The following is a 27389-nucleotide window of genomic DNA, read 5'->3' on the forward strand; positions in this document are numbered from 1 at the left end:
CCGCTCAGAAATCAGTATTTTGGTTATCACATACTGTCTCATTCCTCTGAAATACCTCTGAGATTAACACTCTTTTCAAGCCTATTTTTTGGGGCCAGCCTGAATGACTCTGCTCTCCCTGAAATCTGGACATCACGTATGTTAATTAAAACACTTACCAAACCATTAGTGATTGCTATATGCATTGAAGCCTTCAGTGTTATCTAAAATGCATCCTTTATGCCTAGTTAAAGCAATAGAAATGGGGATAAAATTTCCAAGAGCATCTAAACTGGAAAGCACAAATCTTATCAGACAGGGGCTTTCATTTGACATCCTGTTTTTCCCAACAGGAAGTTCACACTTCCCTAGTTCTGGGTACTTATTACTGCTACTGCACAGTAGTTTGCTGTTTCATCATTTGGGAGGATGACAAGTGTTTATGAGACTGTGGCCCAAACCAAATTGCAGAAATGAGTGGCTGGAAATAGAAAAGAACAGAATCATCTTAAACTGACTCTGCTGCAGGAAGAAATATGCTCTTGCAGCTGCTCAGGTTATTTCCTACAGCTTTACTCTTGGTGGCTCTTGCTTAACCCTGGTCTGGCATTCTATCACAGCTCATTAAAAATGACTGGTCTGTAAGCCATGGGAAGGAAGATAGCCAGCAACAACAGGGTCTCCTAGCAAACAGATATGAAAAATGGCAAAACTGACAAATGCATCCTTGGCAAAAACAGACAGTGTTGATCAGAACAGATACACACCAAGGCACAATGCCAAACACTCTGCATGTAGGTGGAGACATGAAGCCCAAAGTCACAGGTTGATTATCTGTCAGGTCCTGTTAAAACTGAAAGCAGTTAATCCAACTGTGATAAATTAAGGTAGGCAACGTGCAAAGGTATTCAACATATCCTTTAATATTAATGATTACCACTAGATTTCAAGGCACATACTGGAAAACAAGATTAAAACCAGGGGCTTATGTTTGAATGACAGCTATTAAAGGCAGTGCACTAGTGATCAGAAAGTTCCCATATTATTCCAAACGCGACCTCAAATTTCTTGTGTCACGTAGGCAATTTTCTTTTAAAGGCATTTCAGTGCAAAGTCCACTTTAAAAAGGAGAAAAGACCCCAACAATGGAAGAGGGGACAATGTAAGGCACACCAAATATCTCCCCTGTGCTTGTTTCTTGTTTCCCTTCATTTGTAACTCTGCATGGTGTTCTGCTTCTCCTACCTTTACACTGCTTTTTTTAATTAAAAAAAAATTCATTAGCTCTAGAGTGTGTCTTGTCTACATTGTCTTGGACACTATCCTAACACTAAAACAAGTACTACAACTAGCACAGCTGGAAGTAACTTGAACTTTGCTTCCATTTCCTGTGAAGGGGGAAAAAAGCAAATACCTAGTAACTACAACTTATTGTATTTAAAACATATGCAAGGATTTAATTGTACTGCTTATTTCTGTGTATCTTCCTTCCAAGTCCATGGCAAGCCATTAAACTCACTGATCTACTTTCTTCAAAAGAGTTGTTAATGTAGAAGTCCTGTTATATTTGAGCAGACAGTATTCCACATTAAGATAACACCAGCTCATTTGGAAATGAAACAACAACAACAACATGTTATGCAAAATGGCATCGTATGCTTTTTTTTTAACAAACCCTAAACCACTGTTTTTTAAATGATAAAAAGGTGTTGATACTTCTATTGGACCCTTATTTGGGAGAGGAACAATATGAGCCAGTTTAAGGTTTATGCTCTCTTTCAATCACTTTGCTTCACTTAGCCCAACTCTCCAGGCAGAATCCTAAAAAACACCAGTTTAAAGGTATTTCCTGGACATACAGACCCTCTGGAAAACCCGATAAAAAGCTTGTGACTAGAGGCTTGTCAGAACTAGACAGAAATTGAGCACAGCTTTTTTAATGCTTATTCTGGCTAACATACACCACACATCCCTTTTAACGGGAGTAAGCAGCACCTAAAGCGACATTGTGAAGGAATTACTTACGTTCTAAGCCCGGCATTCTCTAATACCAGTTCTTCCAAGCGACTGGACCTACTCACCACTCGCAGTATCTGCTCACAGAGATCAGTGGACTGCCACAGAAAAGACAGAACAGAGTTAAAGACCGCAGACATGGAACAGACAGTTATTGAGTTAAGCTGTACATTGCAATGGGATCCAGGCCACAATCATCTTCTTGTTATACATAAATAGGAAGTAAAAATACCAGAAACATTCAGGAGAGTGAACAGAAGACTTCTGGAAAAGACTCAAGAGAAGCAGGAGGCAGACTAAAAGCAAGTAACTAATGAACCAGGCTGCCGAACCAAAAGGGGCAGAATTTTTATAATGACAGTTAAAACAACCTAAATCATGTGTTTCAGGAAAAACTCTCACTCAGTTTTAAAAGAAATCTTATTCATATGCATGCTGCTCCTGCAGAAAAAAGTGGCAACTAGTGCAAAGGAGAATAAAGCCTGACCAGGAATGACAACTAAACACAAAGAAATATGTTAGAAGGCAAACAAACAAAAAAAATCCCAAAAAAACTCAGGAGCAAAAGTACCCTAGCTAGAGAGGTCCTCCAAAGACTCCCAAGGACTAGTGGTTAAGGGCCAGTATATTTGAGTATGAATTCTTCCAGCCTATGGAGAAGCAAATCCCATCTCATGTTCTTACTGTGGTTGAATTCTAGAATTTGCATGGATATTTACAAGTGCCATGAACAAAACATGACAACAAAAGAGTTTGTTTGCTTTGCTAATTCAGATAGAGAGACAAAACCGTAATCATTCAAAAGCCATGCAATGAACTCTGTACCTCATCACCTTTTATAATAAAACTTTTATTTTGCTTCTGGATTTGACTTTTCTTTTTCTCCCTACAGCTCACACTAACCAGCGTTCATGTGATATCTAAAGCTGAATTTCAGTCATGATCGATCATGAAGTGCTGAAACTATTCTGTTACCTGCCTTTAAAGGCAACAATGTGACATTCATACCTGGGATATCTTTGTCTCTAATGATGGTCTGACATTTTCTGATTTGTGTGTTTTTCAGGGTTTGGGTTTTTTTACTTTCAAACTAATTGAATGTCCAAAAAACCTGGCCCTAAATAAAATAAATCTGCTCTACCGCACATGGAAAATCTTATTAATCCTTTACACAGTAAAGGTGGACAATTTTTGGTGAAGATTCTCAACTCAGCCATCTTCCCGACACTTTCTTTACCATCCACATTTTAATAATTCAGAATATTATCACAATCTTTCTACAGTACTGGGACTGCAAGGGGAAAGTTTCATGCCTGTTCTGTAAAACCACAGTGGGTACTGTGCATCAAACACAATGTCAGCGTGGGACTTGTGAAACACAATGCACTCGATGGCCTCCGGATATGTCTGACCTCATGGTGACCCTTGGCAGTGTTCTTATGGCATGGATTTACTGTCCAACAATCTACATTTTCCTAATTTTTTTACTTAAAAGTTGAATGTGTGGAAGGTAAGAGGTTAGGGTTTTTTAAGTAACTGATGCATTTTCTACACTGACAAAGTTTATTTGTTTTCCACAGGAAAGCTTCTAAGGAAAAACCCCTGAAACATTCACATAAATGTATCTCAGATAGGTAACAGGGCCAAGTTTTGTTCTAAGCAAACGACACCAGCCAGTCTTCTAACTAAGCAAACTATCTCATTTCACTGAAGCAGAAACTGATTAATTGCATTGTACCTTTTTTACACAATGTTGATTTTAACAACAAACTACAACAGCGCTAAAAATACCACCACCTTCATTCCATGCATAACTTTGAGAGAGATCTCCCAGCAGGAAAGAAGTTTTTTGCCTACTCTCTTTTGCCAAGAATCCCATAAATTCCTACTGAATTTTCATTGGAAATGATAGCTTAGGAATATAATGAGAGCTTTACAGATCAATAAAATGCCATCAATTTAAACAAGAGGAAATTTAGTATTAATTTTTAAAGGCAAAAGCTTCTGGAGGCAAGCATGAAAGCAGTTTCTAGCAAACCACTAACTCTACCAGTGACTATAAGCTTTAGGATAAACAGCATATTTTGATATATTTAAATTTTCACTGAATTACTGCTTTTCTTGGCCCTCTTTTCAGTAGTCTAACTTGTGTAGACATGCCCTCTTTTTGTTTTTAGTGATGAAAACTGATATGGAAAAATACCAGTGCCACACATCAGTGTTTTGGAAAACTGGGAGAGAAAATCATCAAGTTGCAATGAAAATTACACAGAAAAAAAATGTGCTTTATGCAAGAAAAAAAATCCCCATAATCTTGGCCTTTTCTCTTCACCTCCAAAAAGCAACTAAGATTTCTGGCTGCTTTGAAGTTACTATCCAATCAGTCACATAATATTGTTTGGGGGAGTCAGCAATGCTTAATGAAGTTTTATAGGCTGCTACTATCAACCAATGAAGTTTTCGAACTATATTATTTGAAATTTTGACAAGACCTGATTCTCAGCAGTGTTTTTATGGTGCTAATTGACTATCCAACAGTTTATGTTTTCCTGATATGATTCCAGAAAAAAAAAAAAATTGGCAATATATTGCCCAGTTGTAATTGCCAAAAATATTTCACTTCAGAAAATGTAACAGCATCCTTTAAAACACAACACAGCCTGGTAGAAGCAGATATATTGTTTGAATTTATTACTTACTAATTTCAGATCCTTGGAGGACAGCTTTGTAAACCACTGATTATACTCCAGAGCAGCAACTATAGGTATTAAGTCTCTAGAAAAAGAAAAACACTTTTACACACATTTCATATAACTGACATTTGAAACAATCTCCTAAGTCTTATTCCATGTCTCATTCCCCATAGTTTTGCAATGCTAATTGCCTACCATGCCCATTATAGAAAGCTCTTCATTCTAAAAAACAGCAGCTGCAGCTGCACGTCTTCCTCTTATTTTAATAAAAATTTCTGACTGGACAACTGGCATCCATTCTAGTATGAATTTTAAAATCAGGAATTTGTCTGGGCTGCCATTCCTACTTTTAGCATAACTTTTTCTTCAGCCTGTGACATGTTTAAGCTTCTTAATCACCTCTAATTATAATTTAGCATGACGCTAAAAAGCTTTTTGGCAGTCTGATGATTTAATATAATTCCATGACTGAATGCTTCTAGAGAACACCTCCTTGTCTCATCTCTATAGTTAAATTCCCCCAGGAAACAGGAGACCTGCATCAGGATAATGCGACATTCAGCACAAACCCTCCTTAATTGTGAAAGGGATTTCACAAATGAAATTCTAAATTATTCCCATTTTCTTTATTCCAAGCCTCTTAACATGATCTGCTCTCCCTGTGTTAAGTTTCTCCAGCAGCAGACGTTGATGAATGTCACGTCTGTACGCTACCCCCCAGCAGATTCATTCATCAAGCACTATCACACCATTTAGCAGTGCAGCACTCGGATCAGTTTGGTGCTGCATATTAAACACTTACATACACCTACACAGAGGCTTAACAGCTCCTTAGAAAGTCCTTGTCTTCATAATGAAATAAAGAGCTGTAACATACACAAACTAGCTTATCAAACCAGCAAACCAGTGCCGTTCTAGCCTGTTTTTCCAGGGAGAATTTTTAAAGTATTGGCTTTTATAAGCTAGTCCAACCCCGCCCAACCCTTCACTCAGGATATATGCTGGTAGGCACAGGCCTGCGCTTAACATGCTGCACCCTTCTCCCATCTTCTTTTTATTCTTCCCCTCCTCCAGTTTTCCTCTGCAAACACGCAGACACTTCGGGGTGGTTGTTAAACACACAGGAAAGCCAGGAAACAAGGCGACGTCACGTGGATAAGCAATCCACGGGCTATACTGGGAACTGCAGTTGCTAGATTTGGAAGTACAAGCATCACTAAGGTAACAGATCGAAGGTGCAGCATTTTGCAGCAAAAGACTGTAGCTTGCCAACTGAGAAGCTCATGCAAATAGACCATTTTCACAACTCCTGCAAAGGAACTAGTGTGGGGTGCCCTTCAAGGATTTAAGCCACCTTTCCATCTTGTTCACAGCACACATCACATTGTGTGGCGAATTCGTTTCCACAGGCACAGCAGAGACTTCGCAGCTTCGTGGAGTGTATAGATTTATTTCTGTCCACCACGTTGTTCTTGCTCACACACACACTTCATCTCCATGTAAAGCAATAACTAACTGCAGAAACGTAAGGTGAGAAAAAATAACAACCCAAAGGTACTTCCCCCTTAGGCTGGGCAGGCAGGAATCTTTCCATGGAGTATGGAATGCCCATAGACAGAGATGTTTGCTTCTCCTCTGTGCTTCCCTGGTAAGATCAGTCAGGTGGAAATGGATTTGCAGCTTTGAGGCCCCTCTTGCCACTGCCTTTGCCTTGGAAGTGGAATGAATATAAGAGCAATTTTTCAGGTGAAACTTTGGTTTGTTCATGCAGCAGTAACCAGGCAGCACAGCTGGGCACACATTGGACAGGCTGACACTGGTGCAGCAGAGCTGGTCATGCTGTGGAGCACCACCTCCACAAGCAGCAGAAGGTACCACGAGCATTTGTAGGTCAGCCGTCAGCAGCAGCCCAGTTCCTTCAAAGGAGCAGAAGGACAATGATTGGGATCACCAACTGCCAAGTGCTCACACTGCCAGGGAGCTGGTAAGGCAGCTTGGATGGCTGGCAGGAGCCTAGGAACTTCTGGGCAGGAGAGTGGCTGTAGACAGAACTTGCCTGAGGCTGTGCCTTTCTCTCCTTTCCTTCTCTGGCATGGGAGAGAAATAGCTGAAGGACAAGAGGTGCCCAGTCTCAGGGGCAGAGCTACGACACTTTCAAGAAATACTTAAAGATGAGAACTTGCAAATCAGCTGGGCTGATTTGTTTTGAAATATTCCTGTCCAGCTGCAACAATGTTTCTTGAACAGTTTAATCTTCTGTGGGATCCAAGGCCTGTTTGTTCAAACCCCAGTCACACCCAGATCCTGCCTGGGACCTTCATAAACACCAACTGCCCCCCTCCACACATCTCTTTCCCTACTCTCAACATTCCTGCAGACAGTGGAGTCTGTGCCTGTTGTGCAAGCAGCTGTACTTATTGTCTACAAACTTTGCTTTATCAAATTCTACCATCTGATTTTATGATTTTACGGAAAGACTTTTTTTTTTTTTTTCCATTTTTGTTCCAATTTTTGAAGGTGCTTCTGACCAGTGGGTCAGAAGGGTCCCCTTCAGGGATTTACCTCTACTCCTTCTCTTGCTTTAAGCTCATTTAACCCCAATATCCTTGTTATCGAGTTTTTATTTTTAAAATTATATATAGCTTTATTAATTTTATTTTATTGCAGTCTAGATGTGGTTTTAACAATACCCTGAATTCTTTTCCAATATGGTATGAAAGAAGGCTAAGAACCAGTTACAAAAGCACAGCATTCTCATAACTTTCCCTCACTGAGTTACACTGAGATGTTCACATTAATTAAAATTACTATCCAGAATAAAGTAATATTTATAAAAGATAAATCTGTGCCATTTTAAAATAAAAGCAGATTCTGTACTTCTGGAATGCAGACAATCTCTCCAAGCCTCAACAAGATTCCAGCTTATCTAATGCCTTCACATTTTTTCAACATTCCTGTCCCCCTGTGTATTTCAGATGGCAAGAAATCTAAATAGCACAACGAAAAAAATCCAAACTATTATACTTTTCTTAAAAATTTTTGAATGAGCTAAAACACATGCTACACAGATGAAGATCATGCAACCGTATCAAATAAGACCTTTTTCACTTTTCACTTTGAGTCTTTTTTTTTTTAATAATTATATGGTTCACAACACAACATAACTTCAGATAAAACCTCAGGAGTCATGTTCCCATGCAGCAAGCCATGCTGTGATGCTCTGGGAACTTAAATTCATCTATAATTCATGCCATCTTATGTTGACCTTTAACAGAAATGTTTTACTTGGAAAAACACAAATTGTTTATTTTGGCAATGCATAGTCCCTGTATTTAGAGAACTGAGGCACCTGTCCTACCTTGCTTCAGAGCTACTACACAACATAAACTACATAGATTCAGCAATCTCAAAAATTAGGTGAATGAGATATACAACAGTCTCTCAAAATCCAAAAGAATAATGGCATACTGTGAATTTACAGAAGTCCCACTGTCTTAAATATATTGGAAAATGATTACAAACATTAGGAATTGAAATTCCAGTCAATTCAACAATTTGTATTTTTAGTAAATAACAAGGATTTGGCTTTCTTAAAATTTTAATCTTGAAATTTCAAATCAAAATGTTCTTCAGTTCAGTCCTCAACACACAGATGTTCTCATCACAAGATGGATTCCACAGCATGTAAATGGCTCCAAAATAGATTTGAATCTTTGGACTTAGATAATCTTGAAGCACTTGAAAAAGACTTTGATAACAGCACAAACACATTTCTTCAGCAATTTTTAAGGTATATTTTAATGAAAAGATTTTTTTAAAACAACAAACCCATTATTTAATTTTCTGGAAGCCAAACTCATTTGCAGCAGCTGAGATAGTCAAAATATTTAAAACAATTCTATCTACTCTTTCCTAAAGAATTGGTTGAACATTTAACATCTATTGAGGTTGGGTATCTGTAGGTATGTCCCACAGTCTTCTCATTACTTCCTCTTGCAATAAATGTTTAAAGCATTGTTAAGTTCTTGCTCCAAATTTGCTTGCGCGTAAAAGCATTCCTCCTCTTATCCTCTTTCAGCAAGGCTTAACCAAGGAAAGAGTCTTTGGCTACATCAGTCACGCACCAGTTGCAGCCCTGTAGTCTTGAGTTACCTCTGAATTGGTCAACACAGATACTGCTTGGTAACTTTGCCAAGGGATTCACTGCAGACTGTGAAAATGTGGCACGGAAAACGAGCTACATCTTTGAATGGGACATTCTGCAAGTTCACACACCAGACAGCTTAAACCTGCAAATAATGCTGTGGCAAAATACTCTTATTTACCTACCACCAGGTTCAGCCTTTCTGTTATGATATTCTAACCTTGTATCTGTGATAGATTCTTAATTCTTTCACTGGGTTCTCCCAAAGAAACAAATGCTTTCTTAATCTTATTTACACTTTCTTAAATTTGCAATTTCCTTTGTATAATGACGAATTTTAGTTAAGCTTCCCTCCCATTTTCTCCTACTTGTAATATCTCCAGATTCAACTTTCTCAGAATCCAATTTTCTCAGCCAGCTAAATTCAGTAAACTAAATACAACACTTAGCTAGGTTTCACCATCTCACAGCAAAATTACCCTCAATTAGTTCCTTTCTGGAAGTATGTATTTTTGATAGCATCTACTATAAGTGAAAAGACAACTGGCTGGAATTCAGCTGAACAACTTAAACCTTCTACTGACTTGCTGACAAAAATTAATTTCCTTTACTGTGTACACCATGACAAAAAGATTCTGCAGAAGTAAAGACTTCATCATTTCCTTTTTTGCTTTGCCCACCAGATGTAGATGCATGTTTTATCTGCTGAATTTGAGCTCTTATATCTGCCATCACAGGAACAGTATCTATCCGCTAACTTTTGGATTGCTTCCAATAAGAAAGTATATTTATCTTCTCTGGCTCCTGAATGAAATGAAGCTTTTTCTGCTTCATGGGGCTTTTGTGCAAAACCAGCAGCTTTGTGCTGAAAACGATAAATGCTACAGATGGTAATTTCACAGTAACAGCTATGGGGCCATCCCACTTCATCAATAATAGCATGATGACTGCTCATGGTTTACCTGTGGTCAAGGTGGCTGAAGTCTTGCAAATTCAACTCTCTGGTATCTTGTGTCAGATAAATCGTATCAACATCCTGTTAAAAATACATAACCAAATAGATCTTTACAGAACTGTAGTGGGGTGGTTTTTGTCAAGCACTATGGATTTACCTGTTATTTCATCATTAGTAGAGGTAGCTGAAAAGAGCTTCAGAACAAGACAAGCACTTACCCACTGTACTTCCTCTCTGTAGGGGAATCCAAGCCAGTCACAAACACAAGCATACATCTGCGAAAAGCCTCCTACAAACAACCCAAGACACTATTTAACACAGTAGTCACACAAGCAAACAAATGTACATCTAAAAGGACACTTTAATACTTGAAGATTCAGTTTTGAAAACTCACTCTCTTTTTCTCTCAGAAGACTGTGCATTGTGCTTATGAAAGGAACTGAGACTATTCTATCTTCACGTGGTAAGTTGCAAGAAAGCTTAATATAGTGCCTTCACCTACCAATCAGAAGTCTGCCTCATACTAATTACACCTTAAAACTAATTACACCTTTACAAGCTTCTGCCTGAAATAGAATTAAACTCCCTGACACTGCAATTCCAGCCCTCTTTTATATCTGAGCATTTAAATTCATTCTCACCACAAGGTCCAAGTTCTGGCACTGTCTGACTGTCCCACAGGGCCTGGAGATTAGCCAGTCTTTCTGATGGCTCCATAGTTACTTTTTTCATAATCCTCCTAGATGGAAAAGAGGGGAAAAACATTACTCATGGCTTTGAAAGTATTTTTAAACACATAGACCTTTTTTATTTTAAGAGCATTTTAAAATGAGTGTATAGGAAGAATTACCATTTTTAATACAACCCACTTTCCTACCTAAAAGGCACACATACCATTATGCAGCACAGCAGGAGTAACATTTATTCATTCTTTCTTTCTCCCTTTCTTTTAATTAACCCTGTGACGTCTGGAGCAACTAAATCTTTTCATATTGCAGGATCACTCCATCTCAGGAGGCTTGTGGCCCTCATCTGACACCAGGATGCCAAAATAGGGAAGAAACATGGTATTAATGGTTATCCTGAAACTACTGCTGTATATACACTGCTTTTATGCAGAAATAGCACCATAGTACAAAGAGCTGAGCAGTTCCATGTGGCCTCTAGACTGCACTCTTGATATCCAGCTCCAATCTTTGTAATTTGGTAGCGGTTTCTTTTCCTAGACAGACAAGAAACACAAAACTTTCCTGCCTTTTAAGAAATAAAACTGTTTTTCTGAATGACTGCCTCATAAAGTACAGAATTTATGAGGGGCCTACGGGGGTGTGAGGTGGAGCAGAAGAAAATTAATAAGCAATAATAACTGGAGAAACCTCTTCCTGCCTTTCTTGCCTTATCTGGTCCTCTATCATCTACACAACTCCAATGCCTTCATTTTGGAAAATTGCCATCTGAGAGGAGAGCAAGAAATTTGATTTCTTTTCTGGGAAGCAAGCATGGAGCTACCCAACCTGCTCCAGCAATGTTCTCAAGAAAACCCACAGAAAACATAGAGAGTTTAAGGCCTTCACAAACAACCAGAGAAACAAACAGTCTTGCAACCCTCTTTATTCTTTTTGTCTGCATTTCTCACACTATTACTGAGGTTTTATAGCAACCCTGCTCACAAATATTCAGTTGTATTCATGTTCTTTGAAGGGAGAGCTCAATCTCTACTAAGGCAGTTAACAACACTGCCCGAGAGGAAAATTGGAAGTGGGAAAAAAAATGAACACAAGAAAAAGAAACTGCCATTCAGAGTTTATGAACTTGATTTCCTACTCCACCTACAGGAAAGGTGAATAATAAAGACATGCACCCAAAATAAAACATGTAAGTTTAGCCTAACCATCCCCATCTAGTGTCTGTTACTAAAGTTCACCTATAAAAATCAACATGTCTGGGAGAAAACTTTTCCACAGCCCTTTTTTTCTAATAATGCTGAAAAACCAGGAACTGAAGACAATACAGTAGAGGTGCATGACTTGGTAGAGAGTGATGAAGATGAGCAAATGACTGAGAACAAGGAAAATAAAATGAAGAAAAACTACTGAGAATTGCTGCAAGATGATAGAATCCAGAGAGGCAGGTAAGAGAGAAAACCAAAGGCACAAGTAAGGCAATGAAAAGAAAAGCCAGACAAGGAGACAAATAATTCAAGGAATCAGTTAAACCATGGAAAGTATATGACAAGACAGCCCAGGGCTTAGTTTTGAAGAACAAGGCTCACAGTAATGTGCATTGTTTCACAAACACTGAAAGTAAATGGAACTTTTCTCTCGTCCCCCAGTTTAGATTTTACTTCTGGCGGGGAAAAAAATAAAACAGAACATGGAGCCAGTTACAACAAAAAAGACAGAACTTAAGCTGTACCTGAGGGTGGAGAGGCAATAAGGTAAAACAAAAAATTAAGAGCTCAAATAAGTGCACCCCCCTTCAACCCAAAAGCTCTTATGACCCTGCAGGATGACAGATAGTCTACCTATGCTCTACACCATGTCCTGGTTCTGCCATACACCTGGACAAAAGCTTAATGCTTATGGATATGATTCTTATCTCCTCAGTGTATTTCTGAGATCAGGGTGGGGAGACCAGCAGACAAAAAGGGGTGGCTTTTCACTGCTTCCATACAAGCTGTTCCCACTAGAGGTGCCCCAAAGGATACTTACACTGGTGAGAGTCCCGGGAATATCTTCCTCAGGCAGGTCCCAATGTGTGCCAGCACCTCATTCACATCCTCTGAGGATGCCATCTTCATGGAGATGCTGCATTTCTCTGTTTCCATAATCAACTATAAAGAAAAGTGCAAGAGGCTGAGAAGGGTATCATACAATTCCTGATGATGAATTAAACAGGAACACATTTTGAATCCCAGTTGAATGCTTGAAGGAATCTGTTATTCTTTAAGACATGACACAGCAACGCTCCAGGTAAAGTTTCTGAAAGTTGTTCTTGAACGTACGAAGACCCTGTGTTCAAACTTTGCTTTTTCTAATAGTGCCCTGCTTCCCACGGGAATACAATTTTCAAAGGATCTTAACCTCAGCTGACACTTTGAAAAGCAAGAACTTTTCACAGCATTGTCCTCTTTTGAAACACGTCCCAGAACACTAGGAGAAGCAAGCACAGCCTGACAGGAAACTATTGAATGAGCAGGCTGCCTGTTTCCTCCAGCAAAAAGTAAAAGTTTTTAATGGCTGTGATCCTCTGGAAAAGCTCTAATGCTTTGTTCTGTGCTGCTTAAGAAAATGCTGTGGTGCTGTGCTGTCTCAGTGCAGATGAAGCAGTAACTCAGCCAGAATGACTGTCCTGCTGTCTGGGGGATATGTGCTTCAGAGAGGGGGATAAATAAAGCCTTTTGCAACGTGCCTCTCTTAGATATCGAATGTTCAGAACCAAATCAGATTAGGGTATGAGTGACACATCAGCTCTGCTACTGCTTTTGGCTGCATCACAGGCAGCAATGTAATGTTTCTGCTGACTCCAGTGTGAATAGTTAGCACAGCCCAAGTCATCACTTCTTTTAGACAAGAAGCTGTGCATGACCAGTGAGAAGGTAACATGAGGAATAAATAAGTGATGACAGACAGGAGGAGAGGGGACTCTATGCAGTATGATACAGGGGATTGCTTCTTATTTTAGCTGGCTCCCAGGCCTCTCTTGGTTCCCAATTCACGCCTAGGATCACCACCATGATAATCCTAGAAGAGGCTGTATTACCCCTAAAGCACACTGAGACTTTTCACGCCTTTTACCATCAATTCAACTCCTTTCTGAGCCTGTTGCCACCACTCCCTGATGAAGAATGAGTGGGCAACTTACCACAGTTTTCATCATCACCAATACTAGCACAACATTTCCTTATATTCCTCTGTCCATTTGTTCACTTGTCTTACAGTAGGAAGCTCTTCATGGCTGTCTGCAAGATGTCTAGCACAAAACTATACCCTTCTGATGTCACAGATATAATATGCTGTTTGCAGGAAAACTGCAACAAAACCATTTGCTCCACAAGAAATAATCTAGGATTCTCTCTGCCTTCGGTTAGAAGACTCACACAATTATAACACAAATGAATGTAAACATGAAAAACCTTGAGAAATATTTTAGGAAAAGTGTATGCTCATTGAAGCTGCTGAAAATCTCTGGTAAATACTGCTACAACGTGATTGCCTGTGTCTCCAGGAATAATTAGAAATAGTTACCTCGCATTTTAGTACCTTAAATAAAAAAAAAGCCACAAAAACATAGAATTTAGTAAATGTCTCCCCATTAAAACACCTGGACCTTTTATTTTCCCTCCTTTAAGGAAAGCTTCAAAATACAGGTTAAAAGACAAGATGTTAATACAATGAGAGCTTTTCAGAGTTCAAAGTATCTCAGGAACTCCTATTCCTTAAAAGCTCTTTAGAAGCCAAACACACATGAAACACATGAAGACTTTGATACAATTGAACTGTCAAATCTTGTCAACATGCTCATCTTATGAATTAAAAACGCTCTAAAGGCATTCTTCTTTTCAGCACCTTCCCTTTGACATTTACTTTTTTGGGCACGTAACTTGCTGTCAAATATATTTTGTGTTGTACACAGTAAAGGCACGAAGAATAGTTGAAAGGAAAGCATTCCTGCCTGCAATGTAAGCAGTAGCTTTTGGCTTCCCCGTAAAGGTATTCACCACAGAAGCCACTGCAGCAGCTTGTGTGGTGATGATTGCATACCAGCCACCACTGCTCTACCAGCTCTGAGAAAAAGATCCACTTATGATACAAATGGAAACTTGTACCACAGTGAATAGAGAAAACAGCTATATATTTCTTACCATCATTCCAAGTGCACAAAACATTCCTAAAATTGCCTCTTTAAACTCTTATTGTTATTTTTAAGACTTTAGACCAGCAAGAATGCAAGAAGACAAATGCAGAGTGTGCGCAGTGGAAGGAGACACCTGCATGGTAGAGCATTACCTCCTTGACTGACACAGATTTAGCGTGGAGTAAACAAGTATCTTTTATCTAGAATGCACTCACCTGGCCTGGTTTACTGGAAGTTACTCCTTGGATTTCCAAGTAGCTGAACGTTAGTTCTAACTGTAGTTAGAAAAGAAAACACCACATTAGTGCAAACATCATCTTATTTTAAAGAGCACTTACACTTCTCAATGAGGTGAAGAAAACCTTGAGCAGGCTACTGATATTCGATATCAGTTTCTGTAATTGACACTAAGTATTTTTTAATACCTGGACACATTTTTCATTTAAAAAATACTTACATTTGCTTGTTACAGGTTTAAATGGTTATTAGGGGTTATAGAAATGCCACAATGGACATTTTATTGCAAGCTATAAGCACATAAAGCTTATAATCAATTTTTTGAAAAAAAATTTACTATAAAAAGTGTCATTAATACAATACTACTACTGATGTGTACTCTTGTGACTAATTAATCATTTATTACAATCTTTACAGCTTCACAATTATTCTTTTATTAGTTACTTTGATCACAGATGTGAAAAATTTTACTGCACAGGACCTGAAGGGACATGTACGCACACTATATATATATATATATATATATATATATATATATATATATATATATATATATATCATATTTAAATAAGTAAATAAAGGTATGAACATAAATGTCCAAGGACTGCTTTAGCTTATCTAAATGTAGCTTATCTAAATGTATGAGAGGAAGTGACATAAGCTTTGTCTGAGTGGTTTATTTGAATGACAGTCAGACTAGGCAGGGAAGAACATACTGACTCCAAATGGGAGCTTAGAAGGCAGCAGGGAATTCTTCTCCAAGGACAAATCTAGGGCTACAGGGAGATCTGAATTCACAATTACGTTGACAATCATCTTGACAGCCGAGATATACAGAAAGAAACAAACCTCTTGGACAGAATTGCGACTACAGGGCAAGACATTAGCTCATTTCCTTTTACTTATCATTGAAGCCATTGCAACTGAGCAGTCTGTCTGAATTGCACAAAGTTTCCTGTACTTTATCTTATCCTAGGGTCACAATCAGGGTGCTCCCAGGCTGGGAAGCACCGTATCATTCTATTCCTGTATTTGTGTAAAAGTCAACCCTGAATGACTACTAGGGTGCTCAGAACCCAAAAACAGCTAACAAAACTCCCTCTCTGTAAAGGCTGGAACAGCACATTGGAAAATCAAGAACAGAGGTACCAGCTTCCAACCATCAAAAATCTTTCCAGAAAACTTTTGTTATTACTGTCTCTTTGTTCTTTGTTGCCTATTTTCTGAATCCTTATCCCTTCAGTGGCCCTCATGATTTGGTAGCATCAGAATATATAAACACTGTTCCCATTTCTGTGCAAAGTTCATCTTCTGCCAAAGGCCTTCCTTGGTGAACGAACTTAACTCTGAAGTTTTGGGGACTTCATGTGCTTCATCTCACACATTCTGCTCATCTCACACATCCACAGCAAACAGGCAGTTTCAGGGGTGCCATCCTATCTGGTTACGAAGCAAGTGAGTGCAGGGAACTGAGGCAGGAGAGGCAGAACCAACACAACCCTCTTCTCAGAGCTCACACTAACATTTCCCCAAGTGCAGGACATTCATTTCTCTTCAGTGCTTTATTTCCAAGCTATTGCCAGCTATGGCTGGCAATCTTTTGTGATGACACGGCCCTGTGCAGTTGACTCAGGGCAGAAAGAAAAAAACCAAACCCACCAAAAAAATCTATAGCAGCTATTGTTGGCTACTGGATTAAGCAGGACTATACACACAGAATGGAAAAGCTCTTTTTCTCCAGTACTAATTAAATATTTCTTTGCCTAAATCACAATGAAATTTGGTGAGGGAGGGGGGCTTCTGTAATTGAAATCCTTCATATTTTGAAAATCATTTACCTATCAACTTGAGGGTTCTTTTTTTTTCTTGCTAAAGTATGTCCAAACACATATATACATATATGCATACACAATCAAAAATATTTGAAAAGTTCACACAGATCCAGTCTCAAGAATTTAGTCTGCAAATCCTCTTGCCTAGAATTAACAAATATCAGGAAACATGGCACTATCTCTACAGCTCATCTTTGCTTCATTTTTTCTAGTTAAAAATATGAATTTATAGTCCTTGCTTTGCAGCAAAAATGTAAAACACATTCTAAACATCATCTACGTCAAACTAAGAAATAATTTTTAAAAGGTTTTAAAAGGCATCATCTCATTTATTACCCAAAATGATGTTTTTAAAATCCTCTTAAAAAGTTATGCATGCCTCTCATTTAGGAACCTTTTAGTTAACCAGACAGCTAATTTCACAGTTTTCAATTTTTTCAACCAAAACTTAATGAACATTGCACTAGAAATGCATTCACAGATCTGAATTACATTCCTACAAATACCTTATATGCTTCTTTGTGGGCTTGATGGCATATCCAACATTACTAATGTTGCAATTACTTTTTATATAGACTGTAGCAAGAATTAGCAAGCTTTAAGTACTGTCCTTCCTTCCCAATCAGTCCGTGTTGATTAGTGGGAATGAACTGATTGGACCCGAGTGTGAAGTTTAGAGGTGGCCATTGTAATATCTTCGCTCTGGGGATAACAGTGTGAGTTGATATTGGAGTTAAACAACATTAATTCTGTTTAACTTTGATCCTTGTTCAGTAGATACATCTCAACAGCATTGTTTAAGCAAAAGTAAAGCTTGGAATTGAATGCAGCAGTAACAGTTACTCAGAACTGGACATCTCCAGGCATACTCAATTTTGTTAGGGGTTTCCAGAAAAATAATGTGTCTTTGCTGAATGTTCTCAGCTGTCTTTCGAGGAGTTACTGCCTGACAGGTACATGGAAGTACTTGGGCTCAGAAAGCTTCTAAGCAGCTACTGAAAATACTACAGACATTAGAAAATTTACGAAGTTTGACTAACCCTGCTAGAAATGCATTTTCAACCATCCTAATAATTGTTCAGACATTAAAAGTTTAATTTTTATATAAATCATAAGCACAGTTTCTCATCATCTTCCTTCTATTTGCTATCACAAAAATTACATTTCTACTTACAGAATACATATTTTAGATTTTATGAGAACAAAACCAAGTTTTTCAACTATGCAAATCTATTTAATGAGTGCTGAGAACTGTCTGAAACACTCAACTAAACAGAGTTATCACTAAGTACTCCAAGCCTCAGCCTTCAAGAGCTTTTTGATGATTTATAATGGCTTTGCTATTGTTTAACAAAATCATGATTACCACCTGTCTATCATATTGCCGTTGCACTGATGTCTGAGCTGTTCATCAACTGGATCTATCTTTCCAAGCAAGCAGTCGCCAAGCCCTGCTTTAAAAAGCCCTGGCTGAAAACTGCAGTGATTCAAGCACCAACAGACAACCAACTGGAGACATCTGTGCTGCAGGGACAGGGTGATCGACTGAGGAAAATGAATATCAGCAGAAATGCAAGCTGCAGTTCATCCTACCTGTCAGTCAGCATCTTCAAATTATAGCTTTGGATGGTCACATTTACAACAGTTCCATTTATTGATACTGGTATTTCTATAAAGTGTATATATATATATATATATATATATATATATATATATATATATATACACACACACACTTAGATACACACATGTCAAATACAGCAAAATAGGATATGTGCCAAATTCCCATTCACTGATTCCAAGCTGGACAAGAGATATTCTTTCCCATCAGTCATTTTTTATTCATGTGGAAATCATCTTTCTCTTCTACAACAATCATTATGAATTGTCACAGGCACTGTGACAAAAAATAATTCACCGGCACTGGCAAGGCAAGTTGCCAAACTGCTTTTCAAAATGAACAGCAAAAATCATTAGAAAACGGCAGAATTTAATAAAACTCAACACAGTTTCTGCCTCCAAATCAAACATAATCCTATTTGACACTACAAACACTAGAGGGAATAATACCATCAGCTTGTTTGCACATAAACTGTCCTTCTATAAAATTCATTAGGCTCCTCTCACAGTTCTTCAGGTTAGAGTTTACAACACAACTCTTCAGCCAACTGCATTTCTAGAAATTAAAATTCCTCTGGAAAAGGAGTGAGTGGAGATATTTATATACACATATATAAAAAAATTAATTTAAGGCATATACTAATAGAAGCACCATTCTAACTCAAGACCATGCAACATACCATTCCTCAGTTTTCTGTTTTTTTTTAACAGATGTGTATAACTAAAATATGCTAAATTTTGCTACTTAGTTTATGTAACTTTCATTTGTTGCCCCAGAGTATTTATAGAAACACAGTGATTTTACCTTGGTGGGAATCCGAGACGTTAAAAGAAATGCCCGACATGATGCCAACACCTATTGAAAAAATAAAAAAGAACAGAATTCATAAGAAACATTTAATACTATACAAGATTCTTTTCCAAGAAAATTCTGAAAGCAGAGGGAAAAGCCTCTAGCAGAGTAGTGTAGATTCCCTTTGCTGTCACACACTAAAGGAAGCAAAACTGGGATCAGATCCAGTAGAACACATTGAGGAGACTGCTGCAATCCGATCAGCTATGAGCTAGTTAGCACAGCAGTGACCTGGAGAAATCTATTTACAATCTCTCAAGATCACACAACAGAAATCTTAGTGACATTTTAAAAAGAACCAAGGATGAGAAGTCCTACCAGGAACATAGGATGTATTTAAATGTAAAAAAAAATTAGACGATGATAGTTAATTTGTTAGTAATATGAGACTGTAAGCACACGGGGGAGTTTTGGACACATTTGGGGCATTTCTTGAGTAAGAACTCAAAGATTTCTCATTCACAGCATCTGAATTTTTTCTCCAGCAAAGGCAATGGGAAAATGCAGTTAGACTAGTGAGACCAGTCACTCTGGGGAGAAAGCACAACAAAGCAAATATTTTAGAAGCTACTGCCAATCAAAATATAATGATTCTATATCATATCACTCCAATCTCCGGTAGCACATCCCACTCACAGATTTTACTCTTTGCAAAAGGAATTACTCATCTTGCAAAACTACAGTGCTGTTTGTTGATTTACCCACAGAAATATCTGCTGTTTGCTACATCTTTTTCCAGATTGGAGAAAAAAAAAAAAAAAAAAAAAAGACAGAAGCAAATTCTGTTTGAACACTTGCATCAAAATCCCACAGCACATGCAGAGCTTTTCCCACAGCTAGCCCCTCCTGAACTCAGCCCTTCCCTTTATCCATGATCAAGTGATCAAGGTTGACACAAAACGTGTTCCTCACTTGGAGAGGAAGAAGCAGGCTGAGAATGCAACCCAGCGTCCAACTTTGAGCACTTCCAAGGATTGGATTCAGCTTCAGTTCTTCAGCTGAATAACATCTTGCTAAGTCTTAGGAGTATCAGTGTTGCACCAGTGTTGAGTATCAGCAGATTGTTTCAGGGTTGATATGATTAGAGCCAGTGCTCTGGTTACCACTGGCATAGAGCCAAACTGCTGCAGAATAACCCATGCCTCCTGTGAGGCTCAACCCTTCCCTGAAGCCGTCTTATGACAGGCTGGCCCTGTCACACAAAGCTGCTTCATTTCCTTGCTCATGCATAGAGGAGAGACAGCCTCTCGTGCTTCCCTCCCAGCCAACACCTATCCCAAGTACCTCTCCCACAGTCCAACACCAAGAGAAAGAGCCTACCCAAGGGGTTTTTCCACTGCTCAGCCACAGTTCCCCAGCCTAGCAGCAGCTTTCTCTCACAGTAATAAAACCTTGATCTTATTCCTGCCTCACCCACCTCCTCAGGGCAGCCCCACACAGTAAGTGCACGCCACTCCCCCAGGAGCCTCTGGCTAAGATCACACCCCATGCTCACAAAATAGGTTCACTATCAGCAAGAGTGCCACTCTTACTCGTGAACCCATCCACGAGCTGCGCATGTGTGAAGAGGGGTAGGACATCAGGCATCCTTCCTGCACTGGCACCACCAAAAAAACCTCTCCAGTGTCACAGGCAGAGCAGCTTCTGGTCACTACACCTGAGATGCCCAAGTAAGACAGAGGAAAGGTAACTTTTGGAAGAACTGCTTTCCATATTTACCTTCTACGTAGTGGCCAACAGCATTAGAGGTTTAAGTGCTCTGTGTATGTCACCACAGTGGGACAGCTCATTACAGCAGAATCATGTCACAATATTGCTTTAAAATATTTGCTTGCATATAAGGATTCAAGCTATTTTATGAGCTTAGAAAGGGTCAATTTAACACGACTACAGTACAAATGAGCAGTCCAAACAACAAAGTTAAATGTAAACCAGGTAACCAGAAGGCCCTAACAAAATTATGTTGGAAAAGAATTCTCCAATAGAGCACATGGCTGTGTATATTCTCGTGGCAGACATATCAATGATTCCAAAGTGATCTTTCTAAAACCAGCAGAGCTGAAAAACCCACTGACCTTAAGATGCATTTATGTACAAAGAAGAGGCCTGCTGTAAGATGATACTCCCCACTCAACAGGTAAATGGCTACTCTTGAGCAATAAGATGGTACCAAAAAAAAAAAAAAAAGCCTGATGTTTCTAATCCAGTAACACAAATTTCTATAGTTTTCAGAGTTAAGACTCTCAGAAACAAGAGTTTGATTCTTACATAAAATCACTTGAAGATGTCAATTATTACTGCAAAATTAATGGCCTATCTTCACAACAGCAGGACAAGATTTATTATTTTTTAAAACTTTTTCTACAGCGGCAGAATTGGCTAAGATGAGGCTTGCCATTTATCACAATTTTAGATGTTAAAATCTGCGAGTATAGCTTAGAAAGGATCCACTTTAGTTTACTGCTTGCTGATTGGTTTTTTCCTAATATTTTCAACATTTTACTGTGACATCTTCATTATAACATCACCGTTTTTGCTCACATTTAGCAACAGGGTAGCCTGTACCCCAGTTCAACCCAAGACTTGCTGGATGAGCTGTGAAACATGAATGGTTTGTTTTCAATGACTTCCTTCTCCTTGATAAGACTGCAGCACATAAACAAATAATGGCTCTTAGGATATGGCTCACCCAAGTCTCTGACAATAGGATTCTGCATGGTTGTTAGTACGTGCAAGGGCAACAGAACATGTATTGCAGGCTACTCAAAAACACACACCACTCTAGTCCTTCCCTTGAGAAATGTGATGCTGGCGCCAAAGGCAGCTGGAGGTGTTTTCACACGACAGTTCAAGCCCCCTCTTGAGAAACAAGCTATTTTTGTGCAGGAAGACCCAGGTCTCTCTGCATTCCCCTGACAGGAGTGAGTATGTATGTGATTGCACAATTGTCTAGGGCTTTCAGAAGCATCCAAGAGTGCTGTTTCTCATGAACAGGCAGAGTCTAGATTTCCTGGGGTTTTTGATTTCTTCACACAAAGCAACTAAAAAGCAGAAGCAGCCACTCTTACTCTCAAGCAATCCTCAGGCATCTTACCGAGAAGGTTCTGTCGCAGTTATACTCATTTTGCACCCAGGGAACCTTGAGCACAGAAGTGTCATGGTCAAAGTCACTTGGAAGTCCAGAGGCTCGGCGCAGCAGACACGCTAACTCCAGGGATAACCTGGAATAAAGAGCTCCCTGGCTCACAATCCATCAGGAATGTCAGTTGGGCATGGTGTATAATCCACCTTATCATCTGATAACAAAATCATCTCACTTGTTCAGCTTAATGCATCACAACCCTACTCCTCCATAACTGTTTTGTTTGGGCACCAGTAGTACTCAATCAAGTTAAAAGATCCCATCAAAAGATAAACATATGCAGGGTAAAGAAAGAGGCTCAGGATTTAATTCATGCTTTGGCACACCTGTAAGCCAAAAGGTTTGTGAGTGACTGATGCGAAGGCAGCAAGCACATCCAGGCAAATTTTATACAGGATACACAACCTGGCTGTTGCTCCACAGAAAGGACAACAAAAGAGAATTATATTTAGTTAACAGCAGCTTTGGTCTATCTTCCTACTCTGCCTTTTTTTAAAGCATAAAATAGGATTATTATTTGAATTTCAAATGACTCCTACTCACACACACATACCCAAGTTGACGATTTCTTAATGTTTTTATCATTCCAAATTCTGTAATGCTCCCTACGCTGCTCAGAATGTACATGAAACAAAATTGGGAAGCATTCACCAAAAACATATCCTGCAAATTATTGTCTCCAGAGATTCATGGCCTACAAGGTCATCTTCTATTTACCAAAAACATAATATATTTCAGTAAATAACATAGATCCTCCATGAGCATATCAATGTAACAATTATACAGATTTTTTTGTCATTTATTGTCAAATCCTAGCTTTATTATCCATTTTAGTACTGTAAGTTAAATTAACGGGGCTGCACTGGGTTAACCCAGCCACCCTACCTGGCAGTCACTCTTGGGAAGATCACTAGAGAAACACAGTTCTGTGCTAATTGCATGTATTTTGCCAGACAAACCACAGCAACTAAAACTACCTCATCTATATTTAAAGCAGTTTCAAATCCATAAGGAAATGCAAATCTTCTGAAAAACACAGTTTCCCTTTTTAATGGGAATGAAGTGTTTAACAGGAGTGAAGTGTTCTGGAAAACACAGAGAGCATACATGGGCTTCGTGACTAGACATGAAACAAAATCAAACCTCCTCAGCACTTCATGGGCCTGGGAAGTTGCATGATGCTCCCACCACTCGCTACCACAGATGTTTGGAAACTTCCTTCTGCTGAAATCTCAAAACAAAGATGATTAACCAAATATTTTTCCCTTGCTGGGAACTGATTGACACAGATACTTTAAAAAAATCCAAAATCAAAAACAAGAACCAAATTTGTATTTTTTTTGATCAACTGTTGCAATTTTACTTCTTAAAATTTACTCTTTGTACCTTTCCTTTCGTTGTAGTTTCTTTAGCCTCTGGCATCTGCCATTTTGTCAGCCTCAAAATTGATTCAGTCTCTTCCATTATAATTACTCATGGAAAGAAGCATTTGTAACAAGTTGTCTTATTTCTTATCACATTCTTATGATAGCTATCATCTTGAGAATGTCTTGAATCCGGAAGACAGTCACTTTTCTGTATATACCTTAGTTATACCATCCCCAATTTTCTCATTATTCATTACCATTGTTATCCAAAATATCACCATTTTTAAGTTTCCACCTCTACTAGTTCCTTTATGATTTCTCTCGTAAGCTTTCCACTGCTACTGCTGACTCAATATCTAGTGCACACACCATAATGTGAGGTAAAGCAGCAGCACTAATACAGTTTTTGTTTGGTTAAAACACAGATGAATCAATACATGTTAGAGCATCCAGCCTCCCTCAGTCCCTACAGGATCGACCGTTCCCTTCGCCGGTTGCATGCCTGATGTTGCAAATGCTTCATCCTGAAGCAACTAGAGTTCGATTAGATAAAAGGCCCCTTTCAGCACCATGTTAGAGATATTAGAGCTGGGCTTGAGAGAGGCACTTCCTGCTAAAAGCACTGAGCCTCACAACACAAAGAGGCTAGCTGACATCCTGGAGGGCTTTTTGGAGGGCTGATTAGCTCAGGCACAACAGGAACACGTATGCAGCATCATCTGAAAGGGTGGCATCGCTTGGCATATGGTGGGTTTCTCTGCAGAGCGCTGACACCAGGGAAAAATCCCCAATCTGAGGGCTTGCAGCACCACCACCTTCACCCACACAGCCCTCACCACTGAGTTTGACTCTGATCATTTGGTCTCGGCTACTTTTGAAGCGCCATCTGTGCTAAAACCACTGACGGACCTTACTCACTCCTACTCCAAATGCCCCCTTATTTATACACCAATACTAAAGCAGTCTTTTGCTGCTGAAGAAGTACTGTTAGGGAAGGGTTAGTGCATTTCAGTTCACACACAAAAACCAGCGTTTCTCCTTCACTGAGATGACCCTTAGCCAAGTTGAACACATTCCCAGGCTCGCCTAAGTCGCTGGTGCCTGTGTGGCCAGCCAAAGACCAAAACACAGTAAGGGGAGCTGCTACTTGCATCAGTACAATTCTCTCCTGCCCAAGACGGGGTAAGCTCTGCAGCACAAATTATTACCTCAGCCATCCCCATGAAGGACTGCTCTGCTGCATGTTTCTCTATTATCATTCCGCGAGTCAACCACTGCTTCCTCAATAAGGCTCCCTGACTGGAGCCACGGACAGAGCGTGAGCCTGCCTGCCACGGGAATGCTGTGCACATCTCAGCTTTCACTGGTCCTTACTGCCACCACACTACTTTAAAAATTCAAGCCTGCTCCGTTAAGGGTCACCAATTTCTGTATTTTCTGGATGCCAGAGGATGGTTTTCAGGTTTCAGGTTTTAGCTGGTTTCTGTTGTTGTTTTGCTTTGGAGGGGTTTTTTTTTTGCTTTTTTTTTGCCTTTTTTTTTTTAAATGAGTGCTCAGATATCAGAAGAGATGCCAATAAATCTGACACATTTAGAGAAGAGAAGCACCTTTCATATTACTGCAAGGAACAAGACAGGGGACACCACAAGATGGCACAACGGAGTGCTTCACACACTTTTCCCTTTCAGTCCAAGTCAGAGGACCCATCAACAGAAATGCTTATTTAGCTCCTGGAAAGCTGTTCATATCTGCAGAGCAATTTCTACTTCAGAGGCAGCAATGAACAAATCCTGCCTAGAAGACAGGTAAGAAAAAAGTATCCTTGTTTTAGAATTAATAACGACAAAGGCATGGACACAAAGATCTGCCTAAAATAAAAAGGCAAGATGAAGTGGTAAAGCTTGAAAGAGAAGCTTGGAGTAAAAGGGTCCTAATTCTGATGTTTGAGAAGAAACAAAGTAGCTTGGAGGTTTATCAGCAAATTAAGACAAAATTTCCAGACATAACTAAATTTGTTCCAACAGCTCTAGCAACACTACCAGTACCACCTACAGGCAGTGTCCTAGCCCTGTGAACTGTTTCTAAAAAACACATGAATCAAATTGTGCTTCTTTAACACCTGTGAAGCACACAGAAACATGAACCCTTGCTATAACCCTGTCTGTAACAAGCAAACTATCCAGCTGTTTTAGTAAAGGAGGGATTTCAGAAGAAACTGAGACGTGCTCACCTTTGGCCAGACACCACCTATGGCAGCAACAGGACCCATGCATACTCCAACTGCCAAGCCCTGCCGCTGAAGTGGTTTGGGATGTGGTCACCAGTGGTGCAGACTGGGACTGTCCTGATTTACAGATTTTACATTCAAAAGTTTTGTATCTTAGGCTATTAACCACAGAGCTGCTTGTGGAGGGGCAGCCACCTACTTCCTGTGTGCACAGAGCTTGGTCGTTCTAGCAAACAATCAGTCACAGAACAGTTTCATGGCATTGTGAGTGATGTCCATCACAGAGCACTAAACACAATCCCCTGCAGGCTGCAAAGCTTCCTTGTCATCCTGCTCACCACCCCACAATTCCCAACAACAAAAAACCATAATGCTGTAAAACACTAAATACCAGAAGACCCACCTAGACTGTTATTTAAGCCTGCTCTGAGCCATAAAAATAGGAATCAGCAGCTGCATTTCAATAATTCAAAGTCCTCTCCATGGCACTGGACACAGCCAGGGCTGATCCTAGCCAAGGCAGAGGAGGGGAGCAGATTCAACCACACACCTTCACTTATCAACTCATCAAAGAGGGGTAATACCACAAAGGGGGCTTTTCTTCTCTGTACCTACATTACACAAAAATAGGTCACTAGCACATTAGTGTTAATATACCATTATTTCATTTTTTTTCCTACTTTTGCTCTTATCTGTATACAGCCATTACACAGATTCAGTACTGAAATTCAGATTACAATGTGCTTCAACAGGATTCCCAAGTACTCACCTTTTACAATGTTCTAGACCCCCAATACCTGGTTAAAAAGTGTGTTGAAAACATTTTGTTGACTAGTAACTCAAAACAGCCTGGGCTCCAGCATTTTCTGTGCAACAATTTTTTACCCTCTTGTACTACTTCTCTCCATCACAAAAAGATTGTACAGGCATCCTTTAGAAAAAAGTCTCCCATTACCTGTCCATGGTGTTAATAATAAGAAATGTCCATACCCCTTCCCCCTTCCTGCACAGCTTCTTTCTGTGTTTACGCACAGCAGTTAAAACTGGAAGCGTTTTGGTGTGCTGCAAATGACGCTGTTTCTATGCAGAAGTAGCTGGAAATAGATTTTGCTATTACAGTGCTTTTATTCTTATCTTCTTTAATTTCATCACTTAGAAATGCCGGATTAAACATTTCGCAGTGATCCTTAGTGAGGGGATTGCTCTCTAAGTGTGTCACAGCAACCATAATGAAGAACTTTAAAGACCAGGAAACAAAACAAAAACTTCAGGTTCAGAAGAAATGCAATTGGATCCACAGTGCAAGCATTTTATAACAAACTCTTCTACAGACATTCCTATTTGCTTTTAGCTACCAACAATTATATAAAGATTTAATTATTGAAGTGCAATGCGCTTAGCTACGCTGAATATTGAAATAAATCAAATAAGCACAGTATAACAGTTTTCCTCAATAGCCACTGCTAT

General features: G+C 39.2%; 1 protein-coding gene across 6 annotated transcripts in view; it reads right to left on the bottom strand.

Annotated features, from left to right (window-relative positions):
- CARMIL1 (capping protein regulator and myosin 1 linker 1) overlaps positions 1-27389 on the bottom strand; it is a 190269-nt gene that overhangs the window by 92178 nt on the left and 70702 nt on the right. For all 6 annotated transcript variants that reach the window (XM_038129660.1, XM_038129661.1, XM_038129663.1 and 3 more), the window contains exons 3-10: positions 19139-19189; positions 14860-14919; positions 12499-12620; positions 10429-10526; positions 10006-10076; positions 9795-9868; positions 4695-4770; positions 2005-2093 (exon numbers count right to left, since the gene is read on the bottom strand). In XM_038129660.1, the coding sequence (XP_037985588.1) occupies positions 2005-2093; positions 4695-4770; positions 9795-9868; positions 10006-10076; positions 10429-10526; positions 12499-12620; positions 14860-14919; positions 19139-19189 (641 nt within the window). The remainder of the gene's footprint in view (positions 1-2004; positions 2094-4694; positions 4771-9794; positions 9869-10005; positions 10077-10428; positions 10527-12498; positions 12621-14859; positions 14920-19138; positions 19190-27389) is intronic.

This window comes from Motacilla alba, chromosome 2 (genome assembly GCF_015832195.1).
Source record: "Motacilla alba alba isolate MOTALB_02 chromosome 2, Motacilla_alba_V1.0_pri, whole genome shotgun sequence".
Lineage (NCBI taxonomy): Eukaryota > Metazoa > Chordata > Aves > Passeriformes > Motacillidae > Motacilla > Motacilla alba.